General features: G+C 40.7%; 1 protein-coding gene across 1 annotated transcript; it reads right to left on the reverse strand.

Moving 5' to 3' along the window:
• Positions 1-881: 881 nt before the first annotated feature.
• tmod2 (tropomodulin 2) lies at positions 882-18430 on the reverse strand. Its single transcript, XM_069662450.1, has 10 exons — positions 18344-18430; positions 12322-12535; positions 10990-11146; positions 6060-6182; positions 5632-5706; positions 5419-5549; positions 5225-5332; positions 4975-5118; positions 3532-3676; positions 882-2974 (listed from the first exon to the last, which is right to left on the reverse strand). The coding sequence occupies exons 2-10, from the start codon at positions 12445-12447 to the stop codon at positions 2943-2945; spliced, it is 1041 nt and encodes a 346-aa protein (XP_069518551.1). The 5' UTR covers positions 12448-12535; positions 18344-18430; the 3' UTR covers positions 882-2942.
• Positions 18431-19534: the final 1104 nt, after the last annotated feature.

Here is a 19534-nt window from a genome sequence, read left to right on the forward strand (position 1 = left end):
CTTAGCATGTTGCATGTTAGCATTTAGCTTGTGGTAACACAGAGCAAATTAGCAGCTAGCATTTCAAGCAGAACAAATATAGGCTTTTAGTAAAAATGTACGGAAACAAATAGTCGACAGAAGTTGAGGTTGATGTTCATCAAACTTGAATTGGAAACTTGACCATCACTTCGTTTCAATACTTCTTGATCCTTGTGTATACTTTGTGCCTTTTTCAGTCATTTATTTCCAGAATTTGATATTTTAAAAATATGCTTAAGACTTAATATCTTTTTTTTTTCAGTAAGTCATGACCAAAATGTAATTATTTACCAGTTTGAGAGTAAAGTGGTGGAGAGGGGAAATTGGGTCAATACTTTTTATTGTATTCATACTGTACATCAGCATGTCATTGTGGGTGCTGCATGTTAGTGTTCAGCTCAAGGCAAAATTATCATTGTTAGCATATTGCATGTTAAGTTGGAGCAACACTGCAGCAGCTAGCATGGCTGAATAAACGTAGGCTTATGTTGAAAATTGATGCAAACAAATAGTCGATGGTTGGGGTTCATCAAACTTGAATTTGAACTTCAGTACTTGGTCGCAATGCTTCGTGATCTGCGTGCATCTTTCATCATTCCCTTTCTTTCCCCATCATGTTTGTTCCCCCTAAGTTTTAATAATTAGAAGTAAGCTTAATACAACAATATCATAATTTTCTTAGTAAATCATGGTCAAGATGGGACGCAAATTTATGAATACGCAGACAATCTAATTAACTTTGCAAGTTTCATTTTTTACCTCCGAAATAGCGGTTTGAGAGGGCTGGAGAGGAGAGAAACTGTTTTAATACATATTAGGGATAATGTAAAATAAGACACAATGCAAGGTAAACAAAGAGAGCATTTGTAAAAACATTTATTGTTGAGGATGTCTTATATTCAGCAGTGCGTTTTACCAGTCTTATTTTATAATAGTACATAATCCATATTTTGAGCATAGTCCTGTAGATTGATTTAAGGTACAAAACATCTCAGCAATGAGTTGTGCAGAATTATGTGAATACACACATATAAGTGTGTGTGTGTGTGTGCACTTTGAATTTGAGATGGCATTTACAATAATATACATACAGTATTATAAATCACAGAATATTCTTAACAAGCCCGAGCAAAGAAAGAGTTTTCTGCTTCAGCTGTCCACCAACAACAAAGCACAGTAATGTTAAAAAAATAAAGGTCCAAGAGGAAATGCTAGCAGATATGATCATGGAAGAAGAACACAGATATAAAAGCCAAAGTAATGAACCGAGCCGAGCCGCTCGAGTTCCAGGAATGTGAGGCTGTTGAGCGTATTTGGTCGACAGAAACATGACGTTCACAAGTGATGACTTCATGCCAGCATATTGTTCCTATTACACATAAACAGTATATACAAGTAACTCCTGTTAGTCCTGTTATACCCATCTCAAGCAGGTTAGTGTACCATGGAAGTTCCTTTAGAGGCACACACAGCATGTTGTCTTCTGTTACATAATGAATGACCTGCTACTGCTGAAAGTGGAAGTGTGTGTGAGGGAGTGAGAAAAGTTAAATTTAGGATCTGTACAAGACTTTCTATCTGGGAGACGAACTTCAGAGAAACATTTCACAAGTAGTCACAACCTGAGAAGCTTCACACATGCTGTTTGCCAACTAACATCACACATCTTACTCAAGTACTTGCTGAAGGTTTTATTAAAAATAGCCCACAAAAAGAAGGAAAAAATGTAATGGCATGAAGTGGTGTTAAAAAAAAGGTCTAGATACTACATAGTTCTTAACCCACAGACCCCAAAAAAACCTGAACCAGCAGCCAAGTTCAAACAGACTCTAAGCACTGCATGTGTTAGTCTTTGGCATGGTTAAGCATCAGAGAAACCCAGTGTGTTAAACAGACATTTACAACATCATTTATTGGAGCATGTCAAAGCCTCTTCAGCCTAGACTGGGGTTAATATCCGGCTCCTTTAACAGCATAACACCGCTTTAACTTTAAACCTTGTTATCATTTCCTGTTAAGGGATATAAGTGATCAGAATAACCAACATGAGAATGTGAACCTTATGAAAACAAGATATCTAGTTAGAATAAAAACACTAAAGTGATACAAACCATTATGCATTGATATAACAGTATTAGATTTATATAAGGGCGTGAGCCAGCATCTGTTCCTAGGCTGACTGCAGCATGAGGTCAGCACAAACTTAACCGTTAAAACACCAGCAGGAGACGGACGAGCTGGCTTCACAAGGCAACTCCAATAAACAACACCTGCAAAGCATCGTGCAGATGGAACAAACAGACTCAGATGTTACTACATGGACACTTATCGTACCTTATGATATCTTCAGACAAGGTTTGCAGGCATTGCTGGGCTGAGATAACCGTTCTGTATGCATTAGCCGTGAGCTAACAGACTAGCCTCACTTTCTGATTCGGCTCTACTGGTTCAATACAGGAATTCATCAGGAAGCTTTAGGCCTCAACAGCAAACTATCATGCTAGAGGGTGCTGGAGAGTCTTTATGCTAGTTGTTGTTGTTCGTGTTACTTGGTAATGTTCATGTTTATAGCATGGTATAAAAGGAAAAAAAGCAGGTAAAAAGTCTGGACAGATCATATAAAGGCTCAAAAAAGGAGCAGCTGAAATTAAATGACTAAAAACTAATCAGATTTACACCTTCAATGACAACAACAAAATAATAATAAACATAAGTATAAACATGTGAATGGGAGGGGGCAATTCCAGTTATTTCCCTTCTTCTCAGATGTATGTTCTGGTTGAGCGCGCCTTGCCCCACAGTTTGGCACAAGACTAAAGTTTCCACACAGTGAGATGAGACCAGGGCATTGGCTGAAATTATTCCACACGACGGTGAGATGAAACGACAGGATTGGCTGGGAGGCGGGTCGGGATCCGCCCCTACTGGTCTCCTTCCACTCGCTTCCTGCGGACTAGAGAGGAAAAGTGGAATGAAAACCAGACAAAAGCAGGATTTTTTTTCTCCCCCAGAATCACTCCATTGACTGCAAACATGCTGCACAACCTTCAACCTGCACAGGCCTGTTAGTTTAACATGAAAACACAACGTGAGGCATTATGAGCTACGTGTTAAAAGTTTAGAACTATTTCAACAGCATGTGTCAGCGTGTCGAGAAAACAGGAAGTGAGATGTCATCCCTCAAACACAGTGTCAACCTCCACACTGTTAATGCAATGAATGCTCCAGTCAAACACTCTGATGCACTGACACACTCATAGTCACACCCATGCATCACACCTGTGCTACCGCCACTCTGACAGGATGAAGAGCTACAAGAGAGGAGAGGTCGTCACTGCGGACTTGCGTCTTATGGAAATAGTCATACTTAAAAAGCAGATGAGCTGCGGAGATGTTGTCATGACTCACTCATAAAAAGGGAGATACCAGCTGGAAAGTAATGTGATGAGCAAAAAGTCACCTAACCTATGTTTGTGTGTGTGTGTGTGTGTGTGTGTGTGTGTGTCATACCCAGGTCGTTGTTCTTGGTGATGGCTGCAGCAGCTCGGGAGCGAGGTCCTTGTTGGGTGAAGTGGTAGCCGAACTTCACTATTCTGTTGTTCTCTTCCAACATTTTAGCTATCTCCATCTCTATGGTGGTGCCCAGCTGCTGCCTCTGAAACACACACAAACATAGAGAGGTCAAGATGTGAACATCACAGTCACAGCTTCACTTCAGTTTATAGCAGAAAGGCTCAACTGGTCTTTTAGGTTTCCTTCAGGCAGTGGTTTGTGTTGGTTGGCATTTTCTTCAGCCGCACGCTGCTTAGCACAAACATTTTTTACAATTTTAAGGCTGCGTGAAACCACTTTATTTACAAGAGTGCAAAACTTCCTCAGTAAGTGTCTTTTAATCACCTACAGTGACCCTGAATGATGACAGCCAGCAAAACCACAGGTCAAACAGGAGAAACAGAATATTACTCTTTTTTGTCTCTAACTTTAAAGAATGTTTGTGGACTTTCTTATAAACTATGACGCATCTGATCATTTCAGATCCTTGTGTGTGTATGTCATAAACCTTATGTAAGAAGTGTAGCCAATGTGATGTCACCCATTAGTTTGTAGACTACTATTTTGAAGACTTGGTGACCATATTTGGACAAGAGGTTGGATATTGAAGAGGTCAAGTTCAGTGATATGAGGTAAAGCTAGCTGTCTGCTGTTTGCTAGCCTCACTCAAAGCAGCCAAGCCCTTATTTATGTATAACTTTAAGTAACTTAACATAACTTAACAAAATTTAAAGTAGGTAGCATGTGTATGAATTAAACACCAGTAGAATTTTCATGATTTGGAAAATTATTAGAGACTATTTATTTATTTCTGCTGTAAAGTTGTGTATTTTAATATGAGCTCTAATGGGGATTACACAACAGTTCGTTCCTACCAAGTAATCTGATTGGACAAGAGGCATTCCATGATTGGTGATACAGAGAACAACATCACTGGGACTTTTCACTATCACTACACCTCAGCCAGGTGCTCTGAATACTGTTAATTAACATTACAGCAGACTGTGTATTACATTGATCAGGCTGGTACCTCTGAATCACACAGAAGACTCTTATTTCACTGGTTGATGATAAACTGAGTGAAGTAGAATGTTTGGGTTGCTTAGCAACAATAGTTCACTTTCAGTTGTAGAACATAACTTCTATTTACCGCTGTTATACCTATTGTTTAAAAACAATATCACACTCCACAATATCACAGCCGTGATGATATCCAGTACAACATCACAACCTCGAGTGTCATATTGCTTAATTGACTCACTTTCGTAGCTAGCCTCAAGTGGCCATTCAAGGAACTGCAGTTTTTTGGCACTTCTGCATTGGCCTCACTTTCACCCCCAGAGGTTGTTACTTGTTGAATGTGTGTATATGTGCGTGTGTGTGTCACAAAGCATGTGGTACCTGGTTATCTATCTTTATCTCTGTGAGTGTGTCATTGTCTCGCAGCGCGTCAATCAAAGCCTGCACCCCTGCCCCGGTGATGAAGTTGGACTCCAAGTTCAAACCTTGCAACGTCTTGTTCTCCCGCAGCATGTCGCCGAACGCCTGGGAAGAGGAAAAGGCACAAGGAGGAAATAAAGCAAGACATTAAATAAGGGGTTGTCAGGTGTGAACAAAGCCATTAAAGAGCCCACAAGCCACTCTGTCTCACCACAGCAATCGGGTCATTACTCCGTGTTGCTGCCAGGCTGAACTTCTTGACGTGCGTGTTCTTCTCCATGGCTTTGGCCAAGTCCTTCAGCGTGGGAATGGGAATGTTCTGAAAAACCAACAAAGACACTCCTTTAAGTCCAGGAATACACAATCACAGACATGCACGCTGTGAAAGCTTGTGTTTCTGTGTACCTTAATGTTGTTGAGGTTGACCTCTGTTAGGGAGCTGTCGTTGCTTTTTATCCTCTGCAGGGTGTCTTCTACATTAGTGGGATTTGGAGGCTCATCAAACACGGGGTTCATCTTCTCCCCTTTGATCACATCTAGACAAACACAGGCAGAGGTCAGAATTTTCATCCTTTTAGGTCCTTTGACTTAAAGGGTTAATCCTATGACAGCACTTACTGTTGTAACCCGATTTACTCCCAGTCCCATCATATGTCTGAGTACTGGTGACTAGTGTGTGAACACCCAGGATTGCTGCAAAACAAAAGCAGAGCATAGACTCAGTGACTGTAGGGAGGAATCAGTGCGTACATGTGTGTTCTGAAGTGTGCAAAAATACAGCTGTAATTAAATGACAGGTAATCAAATCTAGAGGCCATAGCAGGAAGGTTATTATGCCCAGTGAGCCCTTTAATTCCCACATCATCACACACTGTAAAGGACAGCGCCTTGGAGAGAAAGGAGCCTGTGTTTGACGGTCCCAGCAGAGACAGAAAGAAAGAGTCTCACAGCTACAACACTGTACAGCACACAAAGATCCCCAACATAAAAGTTCTGATTTAAACAACGACTTCTTAGCTTTCTCAGAGGTTTTTATTCATTCTTACCTGCTAGATCACACAGTTCTGTATCTGTGGCGCTGGACAGGGCTTCCTCTAATTCTGGATCAAGTTTTGTGACTTCTTCCTGGTGTGTTTCTATCGGCTTCTGCTTAGGAACAAACGCTTTACCTATGGAGACAGAGGGAAAGGAGGGTGAGGAAAGGAGAGAGGAATTTCATTCAGATCCTCAACTCAAAGGAGATTATTCAGCCTTCATAAAAACGGGCAGGCAATAAATTACTTTAACATGAACACAGATGAAACAGGTACACACAGGCCTGGAGAAGGTTTTATGAGATGTTACACAACCTCCTATTTCAGTAAAAAAGGCTCAACTGTTGGTTAATGTGCCTCATTATTCTCCTACAGCTATTCCTGCACCCTTCCCGTGTGCCACAGTCATAAGATTGCTCGAGTGCCAAGCGCTGCTCTGAGTCTGTTTACTAGCAGATGGACACATTCCCAGATTTAACCACAGTATAATTAATATGCACAAATAGGTTTTGAATTAACAACAACCTCAGTTGGAAGTATATTTTTAAATCGCTACACATTTTTACTTTTGTTTTCTGAAAACAAACAGAGCACTTCACAGCAGGTACTTGAAATGATCAACACTCTCCTCTGCTCCTGAGCTTTAATCTCTGAATTTCTGCAAGATACCACATGGTGTGTTTCTTGGCTTGATTACTTAAACTGATTAGATGTTTCATGCTTTCTTGCAGCGCACAGATCGAGTCGATTCTTATTTTCACTTTCGTATTTACTGCATTTGTTTCTAACAATATCCACTGTGACTGAACGTTCTTCTTTCGGCAAATGTTTCTGAGAAGGAATTAAGGTCTTAACAACAGAAATGTGCTGTTTAAACATGTCTGCTGGGCCTCCTGCTATTTTACACAGCATTCTCTGAGCTGAACTCAGTCCATCCGAGAGTGTCGGACAACTATGGTATTGCCATGGTAACGTGTGAAGCAACGGAAAGAGCGAAAGGAAGTCATGGAACAATGACTGGGATCTAATCTAAACTGCACTGCTGGAGCATTACAAACACTTGCACTGGACGGGGAGACCATGCAGTGGGTGCCTTTTCTGTACGCCTGTCTCCTTGAACAAAAACACCCCAAGAGCAGACCCTCCCCTCTTTCCCTCCTCCTGAGTCAGTCATGCCAGTCAAATTGCTCAGTCTGGCACTTCCTGAGAACTAGTAAACAGTAAATACAGTCATCAGGCTGCATCCTGTGCCAGTCCCTCTGGAGCGACCCAGAAACCAGACAGAGCCAAGAGACTGACAGCCCCAGAGCTCTGCAGTCTGTATGATCCATAAATTACAGACTAAATAAGGAATACACATTGGAGTAGAACATTGCGCAAATGCTGAGGTGAAAATACAAAGGTCGCAGGAGTAATGGGAGCATCTGGAGTATCGGACAGATAAAGTAAATGCTGAGTTTGTGTTTTTTTTTTTGACAGTCATGATGGCAGTGAAGCCGGAGTGTCATTCATCACTGCTATTTGTCTGATGCAAAAACTTCGACACATTACACATCATTCTGGTGCTGTGCAGGTAGCATTTAGCTAAAAGCTGTACTGTAAAGTTTAGGTAACAGAACACAACAAAACATCCAGCTAAATTTAAGTTGCGCATTATTTTGTAGTTTTGGAAATCATCCTTTACGGTTTTAGATCACAGCACATTAAGGTCTGGGAACACAGTGACATCACAACAACAAAATCAGAAGTAAATATTTTGAGCATCAATTAAATTAGACTAAGATATAATTAGGCGACAAACAAGCAAGCAATTTAGCCAGATCTGCAAAACCAAAGTTTGTAAAGCTGAAACAGAAAGTGATCCGAAAAAACTACAATTATTATCCCTAAATCCTCAGCTTAAGTATTCACATCTGACTACACTTAGTGGGATAGGTCAGTTTAATCCAGACACTGAATTGAAATTGGTCTCTAAGCTGTTGTTGTACAACTAGCCTAATTGTTGGCATTAACCTCTTCCACAAGGGGTTGGCTTAGCCTGGGGGTTTGTTACCGCATTACCAGATTAAAGCAATTGACTTGATAGAGTAAAGTTGGAAATGAGCCCAAATTATATGTAATAAACAACCAGAATAAACAACTAAAATTAACTCTCTTAACCATTAATTGTTCTGATTTATTGTCCTTGCAGTACAGGTTCTTTGTCACACATGACCACTTAATGACTGATTCTTCATCTGTGAACCCATTCACGAGAAAAACGGAACACATTAGGTTTCCAGTACAGAGCAGCTGTGTGTTCTCATAGGTGCAGCAGCCTCGCCCTCCACTGTAACCTCAACAAACTAGATGTTTATCACACTACAAAAGACTCAATAGAAGCATGCCTTAATGCTCCAATTAGTGAAACAATATTCCTTTGCTCTGACACACGATGAACAAGTCCACTGGCCTATTTTAAACCTCAGTGCACATACCAAAATAATATGCAAATCTCACGACACATCTTCCTTTTTTAGCACATGACAAACTTCAACCACCAAACAACTGAACTTTTGTTCGTTTATAATGCTTACAAACCCTGAACAATAAAAACAGATGGATTTTAGACACGTAAGAAGAACCCATTATAATAACATTTAAATGGTTACAAGGCTGCAATTGTTGCCGAGGCATCTAAGCCGGCTGTTTTCCTCTGACATTACGTGTGTTATTGAAAGGACACACACACACACACTCATGACCACATTATTTATCAGCAGGGGGTGAGTATAACAAGGGGAAGCGAGTCAGCTGCATTCCACAGAACCACCATAGCGGTTTGGGTTTTCCATGTTGTCACACACTCATGCATGCACACACAGAGGGAGTATAATTTCGAACAGGCCAGGGCAGGGCAGGGTCAGGGGGAAGATGTCAGCTCTATGTTTCCTCTCCAGTGAGAGACTAGTGTGCAGATCTCTGGAGATCCAAACAAAAGGAATTCCACCGGACAAGAATTTCTACCCAGAAATGATTTCCTCTTCACACGTTTGTTCCTGTTTTGCTGTCTCATTAATCATCTTCTCTCTTATAGAAGAGCATAAACAGAAGCCTGTCTTAAAACCTGTTTGAACAAAACTGGTTTCTCTGAAAAAGACAGGCTTATTTATGTGTTTACTGCAACATGAATCCCATCTGGATCAGCAGTGAGTGTTTGTTTCACTTTTTGTAAGAAATTTCTCGTCACCAATATCTGCTGTGTTGTGCCAGAATCCCCCCGATAACTTCAGTCCCCTTTGGGTAGACAACTCTATCATATCACAGACTGTTGAGCTGATGATGCAGCCCACATTTGAGGCCTTGTGTCTTTTCACTCCTTCATTGCCAATTCTACAGGGACAGCTTCCTGCTAAAAAGCCTGATTATGTAACTGAGTGAGTATCACATATAACCACACAGAAATGCTGGAAAATCAAAAGACGACAAGAGACAAAACTGGACTGAAACTGGAGCGAGCAGCCACGATACTGGCTGATCAACATTTTAATGAATGAGCAAGGCCAAACAAAAACCGTATGTAAATGTGAGACATCATTTCCATTCAAATATGACCTCCATAGACCTCCTGTGATTTCCATAGCTTTGTCTAAGCAAAAAACCTCAGCCTGAGTCCTAAGCAAAAACCTATTTAAGGCTTATTGAATCTCTAAAACAGCAGTTTATAAGGTGGGTATGTGGAAGACACTCACAGGTGGCATTTTATATGTTAAATAATGTGTTAATTCTTAAATGATTTAAACAAATAAGCACGGTGTACATTTTTGCATTTTATATTGTTTGCTGAGCGTCTCTGACGGGTCTACGTTTGGAAACCACTGCTGTTAAAGATCTTAATAAATCTTCAAACTAACATGAATAAACATACAGATGGAAGACATGATATCCTAAAGTTTAGTCCTCTTTGACACTGCCTGCCTCCTATCCCCTGGTACAAACACACCTCCCCCTCACGGCTGTATGTTGCATAAGAGCAGACATGCATTAATAATACCTGCCTAGACAGCAGAGCGGTAATTACTGCTGTGTGTCTGTACTGCTGATATAGACGTGGACACATCTCAGTTACTCATCCCTTGAGAAATACATTACTAACATGTGATAGCATCACACTACAGTACTACTTGAATTTGTTTGTTTACATCAGTTTTAAGATAATATTTGACCTCATTTCTTTGTTTCTCAAAGGGATACCCTTTGTAGCATCGTCTTTGTTAATCTTCACCTATAAAATCTGAGGTTCCTTTTAAGTTAAAAAAACAAACAACATTCATAAAATCAAGTCCACCAAACCCTTTCATCCTTTGAGTTGCTGTTTTTTCATTTTCAGAGTAGCAAATATTAGGGATGCACGATTTTATCGGCACGTTATCGGTATCGGCTTAAAAATGAACTATCGGATATTGGCCAACACGCCGATATCCGCCGATATAATTAACCGATAAAATAATGGGCTGCTGCATACTTCACGTCACGTCACGTGTGTCTACCTGCAGCATGAGAGAGTTAGAAGCCAAAATGTCCGTGGTGTGGAAGTTTTTCAAAGTGTCTGAAATAGAAATCAAAACTGCTATTTGCAATGACTGCTCAGCTTCGGTGATGTGAGGAGGAGCCAAGGCAAAGTCTTTCAACACTACAAACTTGATTAACCATCTCAAGACCCGTCACCCCGACCGTTGTAACAAATGTGATAAGAGTATCACCATTATACTGTACGCTAATTCCAATACAGAAGAGAGTTGATGATCTCTGCAATTAGGTGTGCGGGAAAAAAATATAGGTATTGGTAATCGGCTAAATGAGTTGTAAAATATCGGCATATCGGATATTGGCAAAATATTCATGTCATAGTGAATCTCTGTTCGGTGCTCTTTTATGTACAGTTGTAGGCAAACACACTCACCTTTCCTCTCCCCAGTGAAGGGCACTATATCCTCTCTGTCCTTGTACTCCATGGCTTCCTTCTCCAGGTATTTGAGGAGGCCATCCCTGTTGAAGGATCCTGTTTCTTTCTTGGATGTCTGGTCCTTCTGACGTAAGCCGGCTGGGAGCAGAGCGTTCTGAGAGGAGACCAAAAAATACATCAACATTAACTAATTACATTAATCATGTATTTTACACTTTATATACCTGAATGCCATATCCATCATGATATTACTTGAACCCCACTGATGTCATGCAGCAGAAAATACAAGAAGAAATGTTTCATTGTATGGCTGCCCTGCTGCCCACTCCGGTCTCATGCCAGCTTGTGATGTCAGCACCTCTTTAAAAGTTTTAATTACATGACATCATTATAGCATTACATTTAACTAGAAGACTGTTCTGCTCTAAAAGCATTGTTTATAATTGTGTACAGGACAGACACAGGCTGTCAGTCTTCTCCAAACTCTGACAAACCCACAAACTTTTGTTAAATACAGCTCTGCACACAAATGTCCGTATATCTGCCAACAATGCCAGAAGTGGGAGTTTGAGAGTCCCACAGGGAAAAGGACATGAGTAACAATTTCCTCAAAACAGGAAGTAAACATACTACAGACTCTTTTACTTTGATGCCCGACAATCAAAACCTCCTGGCTGAAAAGACCTCACCAAAAATAGCAATCGCTAGTGAACCTTTGGTTGTAGGTGAGTAAGAAGGCAACTGAGGATGCATGAACAGTTTGTCTGGCCAGCAGCTATTGAAACTAAGCGCTCTTTGTGTGAAGAAACCAAACTATACTTAGTCTATTTAATGGAATGAGATTAACAACTTCATATCTCCCCATTGTTGCTGACTGTTTCCTGCGTGCCTTCCTGTGGGTCACTGTGTAGGGTGATTCGTCTCACTCAGTTTAGCTGGAATTTAAATAACACGCCCAGGCGCCTGAGGGGTTTCATTATACTCTGAAGCTCTTTTCACTAATAAACACACAAACACTTGGCAGCCTGCTGACAGAGTTACTGCAACTCAGACTCCTTCTCTTAAATTGTTTCCCCCAACCATTCAGGCTGGGGATGGGGAGGTTCTTGGATTTTAATTTGAGAAGTTCAATGCATTTCAGGAAAGAGAAGAGGCATCAAGCTGCTGGTACCGTGGAAAACTAGGAGTCATTTTTGTGAGGCATGTCTTCGTTCGTATTTTTGAGTACATACAATGCATAAAGCCTTTTTCCCAATAAATCCCTTTTCCACAGGAACTCCCTCCCACTAAAGAGCCCTGGAGCTCCTCCAACATTCACAGAGCTCTGACCTCAGGGTCCATCTCCTCGAGGGCCGTCTCCAGCTGTTTGAGCTCCTCCGCCGACAGTTTGTTGAGGATTTCATCTTCGTCGAGATCCTTGTACTTGTCCAGGTCCTTCTTGAACGCCAACGCCATGGTGCCGACTAAAGCTCGCTACGCAACACTGAACAGCAGACCACAGCCACGACGGTTCTTCTGGGGCTCCAGACCAGGGAGAGGCTACCTGAAGACAAATGAGGATACACAAATAAACATTAATGATGGGGGTTAAAGTTCTGTTTAATTTAGCTGACTAAAAGAATTTAATGTCATTATATCTAAACTGAGCTAAACATTGTTTATTTTATCTCAGTGAAACAATGGTCTATCACAGCTGGGTCTGATGATGAGGCCATAGAGTGATGCAACACACACACAGCTGGAACAAAAGGACTTTCTCAGGCTCGGACAAATCCACTGACCGCTCCCTTGAGGATCAGGAACAACCCTTTGTGAACGCAACCTTTGTGCTACATTAGAAAATCCCTCCTAATGGGAAAAAGAAAGCTTCTTCTAACTGAATAAAAATGTAGCTATGCATTTATTTTCTTCTGTCAACTAAGCGCCTGAAAATAAAGCAAACCGTAAAAGTGGAAGGAAATACTTAAGAAAACGCTTTCAATATTTGTTTAAGAAAATAACACAACAGTTAAGATTAAATAAAGCTCAGATAAGTGAATGAGTTGAGGCGCGAGTGTGCGTCCTGTCAAACTAAATGATGAGGCTTCTTGCAGCCTTCAGTTCCCTCTCCCACGCCACAGTCCGAAACCGAAATGACCTCATGATTTCCAGACTCCCTGCAGGACTCCACAGATGGTTTTAGTCCTAATCACTCTCACACACTCACACACACATACACACAGTTAACTGTACACGCTTAAACTCTTTCCCAAATGGGTTGCTCACGCTATTGGCAAAAATAAGCAGGAAAGACAAAGCTGTTTGCGTAAACACAAAAAAGCACAAGCACTTCCTTGTAGGAAAAGCTCGTTGGTCTCACTGATTCATGTCAAATGTGAAATCTCTAACTCCTTTCTTAATTCAGTGATAGCAGGAAAAACACCCTGTGCTCCAGCTCTGTGGTTCAGGAAAGGATTCTTTAAACATTTAGAGCCATTTCCCCGGAGCTGCCTGAGTGATTGCTGCAGTTCAGAGGAATTCCCTCAAGAGTCTCTCTTACTGTTCAGTTCCTCGTCTCCACCATTCAGCCTGAGCCTCTGTGCTGGACAAATATGCCCCTCAACTCTTTCATTATTACAGCACTACAGCTGCCCACATTTATTTCTCAATGGATAATGTCAGTAATGGATGGGCACTTGCAAGCCTGAGTGCCAGCAGATGAAGCCGTGCTCAAATGTCAGCGCAGATGACTTTAATCAAAGCGTATGAATATAATGATCCACAATAATAATCTCAAGCAAATGTTCTACTGTACAGAAGATCAATCAGATCCTAACTGAGTCAAGACTGTATTGTCCAGTGCATTGCTAAAGCAGCCTATTAACACAGCTAACTGGGAAGAAGGAGATCAGCAATTCAAGCAGCAGAGAAGTGAAGCTAATGTTGCTTAAGAGCTAGGGTGTTGAAATAAGGTAAATGGATATTTGTGATGTAATAATAGAGCCCAACAATAAGGGTTTATAGAGACTGATGCAATACAGTTATTAGAGGACAACAATTCACATATTACTGATATAGTGGTTGATGTACAGAATGTTTGATCTGGAATGAAAACAAAGCTTTTCTATGTGGATTGTCTGCAGTCTTTGCACCAATATGACCATGCACAAGGTACCCAGACGGCTGCTACTTAAACAAATAACATTTATATAAGTATAGGTCACATTTTTAAACATTGTGAACCTATTCTGGTGAGGACAACCGCCTCCTCAGCTGTGATTATCTGCTGCATGTGCCACAGAGAGAACTGTAAACAATGATTGGGAGTGCGACCTGCTGAACAAACGATGTGATCTAAATCACCTTAAGCTCTGTTTGCTGCACGATTTGTTCTCTTGAAAAAAGATTTCATAAAAGGTGCTTATCGGGAAAGATAATTACCTGATACCAATATATCTCTGAAAGGCCCATATCAGCCAAAAATATCAGTCAGATAAATAAAAAGTAAAACTGTCATGACAGGTTTAGATGAGAAAATCCTTAAAATTACTGTCAGGTAAAAACATTTGGGAAGAAATAAGATCACAGCACTAAACTCGAGAACCATTAGCTTCAATATTACATCTCAGAGATTAAAATTATTCCATTAATCAAAATATGCAATCTTTTTCACATCATCTTGCAAAAGCAATCTCATGTGCTGTGATAACGGGACAGCACTGGGATTAGTTTCTCATGAAGTCATTACAAAACTTTGTTGCCTTTTTTTTTTTTAAATGGGTGTTATGTTCATTTTTCATAATCAACACTCAGATGTCCAGGGACACACATGTGGAGGGTCTAGTATGAGATTATGTCTGTATGAACTCCTTTAAAGCTTGCCAGGTTTCCAGAGTCTAGAAACACGTTTGAAAATGAAGACTTTGATGTATGCGCCAAAATGCCCCGGCCTAAATCTTCTCACTTACTTCCAAACATTTAAATCTCTGCTAGCCAGTGGGGCATATGGAAAGATTAGTCTTGAAAATGAAGTTTGATTTATGACTTGGGTCATCATTTGGGTTAAGTTACATGGATTAATCCCAAAATGTGCAGAAGGCAAACGGATGGGATTACATTTCTGACTAAGATCTGGAAAAAGCAGAGACCCCGGCCTGGGATAAGTGTTAAGACACACACATAGAGCGCCCACACACACACACACACACACACACACACACACACACACACACACACACACACACACACACACACACACACACACACACACACACACACACACACACACACACACACACACACACACACACACACACACACACACACATAATGCTCTTATGGAAAGATCAGCTCAAACTAACACCATTTAACATATTATCCTACTCTTTAAAAAACACTTTCCACTTCACTGACATATACTTTAACACATGTGAAGCTACAGCCGCTGTAGACGGTGAGGCCCAGCACTTTAGCGTACATGCAGACAGAGGAGTAATGTAGCATGCAGACAGGGATAATGATGGCAATGGGTGGGTTCAAGCCCAGGCGGAGACACTGAGAGGATCCATTAGTCCAATCTGATTGATTCCTTTCTCCTTCTCCCCTCTGCTAATCCTTCAAGACAACAACATATGGCTCAGAGCCAATAATACCACAAACCTGTCTGCACTCTACACACACCTTAAGCCCTCCCACACTGACCAGCAAACTCAGGCTACTGTTGCACACATAAACATATGATAGAGGCCTGCACAGGGACGTGGCTACAAATATCTTGATGTGCGTTAAATTGTCAGGGTTGATGTTCAGAATTAGTTAACATAACATTTAAGCAAGACTGTATGAGCAAAGTTATTAAACTTAACTACACCTTAATTGACACAAAACTATCAACTGAGTGTGTGCATAAGAGACCAAAACTATTCTTGAGACTGTACATAGTTTAAAACATCATGTTTAATGCAGACAATTCATGTTGTCTGTTGAAATCTAATAATAGGTCACAAGATAGACAAAGGAAATTACACATCTGATAGAGCTAAGAATATGTATCTTTTATCCAGATAAGTGATCATCATATTTTAGAAACTCAGTGATAGAAAAGGGGGAAGTAACATATGAAAGATCTGTTGTGTCTTTGTGATAATCACTACCTCCAATAAAGCTTAACAATGTTTTAATGGTGTATCTGAACAAGTTGCACGTCAATAAATACTGAGCTTCTTTCAAAAGAGGATGTTCATGCACCAATAGTTAGATTATTTTGGGCGTTAGGTCTGTGCTATGATATCAGACCCCATCACAGGAATATCTGGCTTGTATTACATAAGCCTTAGCAGCAGGTTTATGCTTTGTATCCATCAAGTACACATTTTACAATCCAGGTTGCCCTTTGCTATTTTAGGCTAAATCTTCGAGGCAGGAGGAATAGTAAGTTGCAGCGTAGACATGAACAGGAAGCATCGCCTTGTTATTACATTATTATAGAACACCGCCCACAAAACAGACTATAGTTAGAATGACCCAGCTCTGTTACCCATGGGACAGAAGTCTGCACTTCCTCCACCCACCTACCTACTCCCCTCCTTTTCTATTCTCTACCCTTCTTTCTCTCCACCCTTTATCCTTGCTGCGTTCAGCCTCCTGAGCCGCCTGGGAGTGTCAGAAATGATAGAAAACAGATGGAAGAAAACAGAGACAGCAACAGAGGATCTTATCGTAATACACAAGTTAAAACCTTAAGAAGATACAGAAGAATACACCGTGTTAAACAGTGATGTTTAGGTGTCTATCAGTGCATACCAACTGGGCTTTTAATCTCAAAATAACAGTCAATTACACCATGTGTCAGAAAAAGAAAAACAATCAACATGTTGTTCATTCACTCAAAAATTTCTGACCCGCCAACTCTTGTACAAACTTGGCATGGGGCAGGCAGGAAGTGGGTTGTTTCTCCAACCAACACACATCATGATTTGTATACTCCCCTGTTCTAGCCGCACACTTCAGACACACACACACTCCATTATTACATAATGAGAACAGTTTTCAAATGAGTGCCCTGCCTTTCAGCTCAGCAAGGGCTTGCAAAGGGCTGCAGTGTGAATAATACAGATTCAGGAGAGGCTGCCACTTTCACGCCTTTGTTACTACAAATGACAAGGTAGTATTCACTACTGGCTGCATTACACTGAGGGTGAAACCAAGCACTCACAGTCAGGTTTCACTCTCAAGTGAAAGGTATGCAGGTTAAACAAACACTATTTGAGGAGCCTGTTTATCTGCTGAAGGTGCTACCGTAGGCAGTAACACTAAAAATACCATGTCAGCAGTCACCGCTACATTTCTCTTATTTACAATAACTGCTTCAAAGCCTCAAGAGGCCTACCTGCCTTCAGGCTTAGAATGGAAAAGAAGAAAAACAACACACTTCCATAGGCAGACGTCGTCCTTAAGATTGGGACCACACCCTTCATTTACCATTGAGCCCTGCTGGTCAAACTACCTTTTCTGAACACCACATAACCTCTCACAAAAGCTCCACACAAGAACAAGGAGTGTGATAGTGACAGTGACCTTGCACCTATCTAACAAGGAGTACTGCTGTGTAAGCTTCAGCCTCTCCCATTACCCTACAGACTGATGTGAGTCATCCCACCTAAAGTATGTCCTTTAAAACACTAAACTCTTGTCTTAAACAGACAAACAGAAACAGTATTGATGCCTTGTTTGTGAAATGTATTGTCTGGCTGACAGGGATGGGCAGCTGAGATTACATTAGTCCTGCATTGCACAAACAATTAGCGACACCATGCACAATAAAACGAGAAATATAACAGACGTATCATTAAATAATAGTTAGTACGTCATTTAAACGACATGTATTATCTTAAAAATCTTTAAATAATCAAGTATGGTATGTTCCTTAGGGTGTTACCTAGCTGCCCTGACTAAAATAGTTTCATCCATCTCCTGTGGACACAGTAGGCTAAGGAACGACGCTAGCTAACTCTTAACATGTTTATGATTACCACGCTGACAGTAAACATGTTAATGGTGACTATGATAACCAAGCGAAAGGTACCACACATTACCAAAGAAATAGTAAAAGATAGGAAGAAACGATTTATGGAATGCTAACTTTCGTAACTTAGCTACATTTGTTGGATGCAGTAACACCATGCGAAATAGCCCGATGACATATTGCAGCTAGCGCACGAGCCTTTGCAGTTGACTGAAGTTGCTAGCCGTTGAGCTAAACCAGCCAGCTACACAGCACCTAAGCCAGTGACAGTTTCTAAAACTGTACGGTTAGGGCGTTCACTGAATCGACATACATATTCCAAACCCCCCGAGCAACTAGTTTCCTTACCTGAGGCTAATGGAAACTAACTAAGGGATCTCCAAATAATGCCAGTCTTCCCAATGAATGCGATGTCTTCAGCGCTTGATTTCTCACTCAGCCCAAGGGCGGTAACACAGGAAGAGAGAGTCAGAGCATTCTATGAGTGACGTGTGACTGAACCAGTAGAAACAGAGTCTCCTGGGTGTTAACCAATGGAGAACATTATCCCGCCCTTCTTACACAGTGGAACCAATCGCATGTGGGACAGGAAAATCAATGAATAATAAAATAAAACAATGGCAACTGTTGTATTCTATCGAGCCTAAATAAATAATGCCAACAAAAACAATTTTATGACAAATGTGGGTCATTTTTTAAATGTACTACTCATTATGATACCTATGTATGACAATGTGATAACTAAGCAAACTCCATCTGCTTTTAGAGGCATAAAATAAGCAGTTAGAACAACCTGAAAGAAGATGGTAAATGGAATTTGATTCAAGTCTTTTTCAGTCAAGCTACTCAATACAACACAATTGTGGGCTGTGATGGATGCTTACTAAATTAAATTATTAAAAAAAGTTTCATTTAAATCCAAAGAGAGTAACAGAGCACACTTCAGCGTGAGTGTCAAAGTGATTTAAACAACAAAATACCACAGAGAGACATGCACACATAAGGAAAATTTCACATAGACACACAGATTGTTCTGTCTTCTGTCTCTAGCCTCATCTCCAACACAGTTTATCTGATCAAAGCTAAGCAAATCAATTTCTTTCTTTTTGTCTTTACCTCTCTCTTTCTTGCAAATACACAGTGTGATGCACCCAAAACACACTCTGTGAACAGTAAAAACATTGTTAATTGTATGGATTGCCCTTAATTGTATGGATCAGGGAGAGCTCATCCTCTTATTTCTTTCTTTCTTTTTTTTTTTCTTACAACACTGTGTTACACAATAGCAGAGAGATTGAATTTCATGTACCCTCTCGGTTCACACAATATGTGCACTGTAATAAGATGCCGTGCATGTAACATAGAAACTCTTGGATGAGACGTGGGTGCTGAAACATACGTCAGTAGTATTTGCTGAAATCAGGTGAACAGGTTGACAGAGCACTTAGCAGTCAACATGGTGTGAGAGGATAAATGATGCCCTGCGACCCACATGGATTAGCAAGTATAGCGCCGATGGATATAGGCAGTGAATGATTA

Source organism: Semicossyphus pulcher, unplaced genomic scaffold, assembly GCF_022749685.1.
Source record: "Semicossyphus pulcher isolate SPU_LCO1_2020_fin unplaced genomic scaffold, fSemPul1.0.p SCAF_1, whole genome shotgun sequence".
NCBI lineage: Eukaryota > Metazoa > Chordata > Actinopteri > Labriformes > Labridae > Semicossyphus > Semicossyphus pulcher.

Excerpts from the sequence above, each read along its gene's own strand:
- tmod2 (XM_069662450.1), bottom strand. The coding sequence starts at position 12,447 with ATGGCGTTGGCGTTCAAGAAGGACCTGGACAAGTACAAGGATCTCGAC. Across the intron at positions 11,147-12,321 it reads TCGAGGAGATGGACCCTGAG|AACGCTCTGCTCCCAGCCGG; the intron begins GTCAGAGCTCTG and ends GTCTCCTCTCAG. Across the intron at positions 5,333-5,418 it reads TCAACCTCAACAACATTAAG|AACATTCCCATTCCCACGCT; the intron begins GTACACAGAAAC and ends TTGGTTTTTCAG.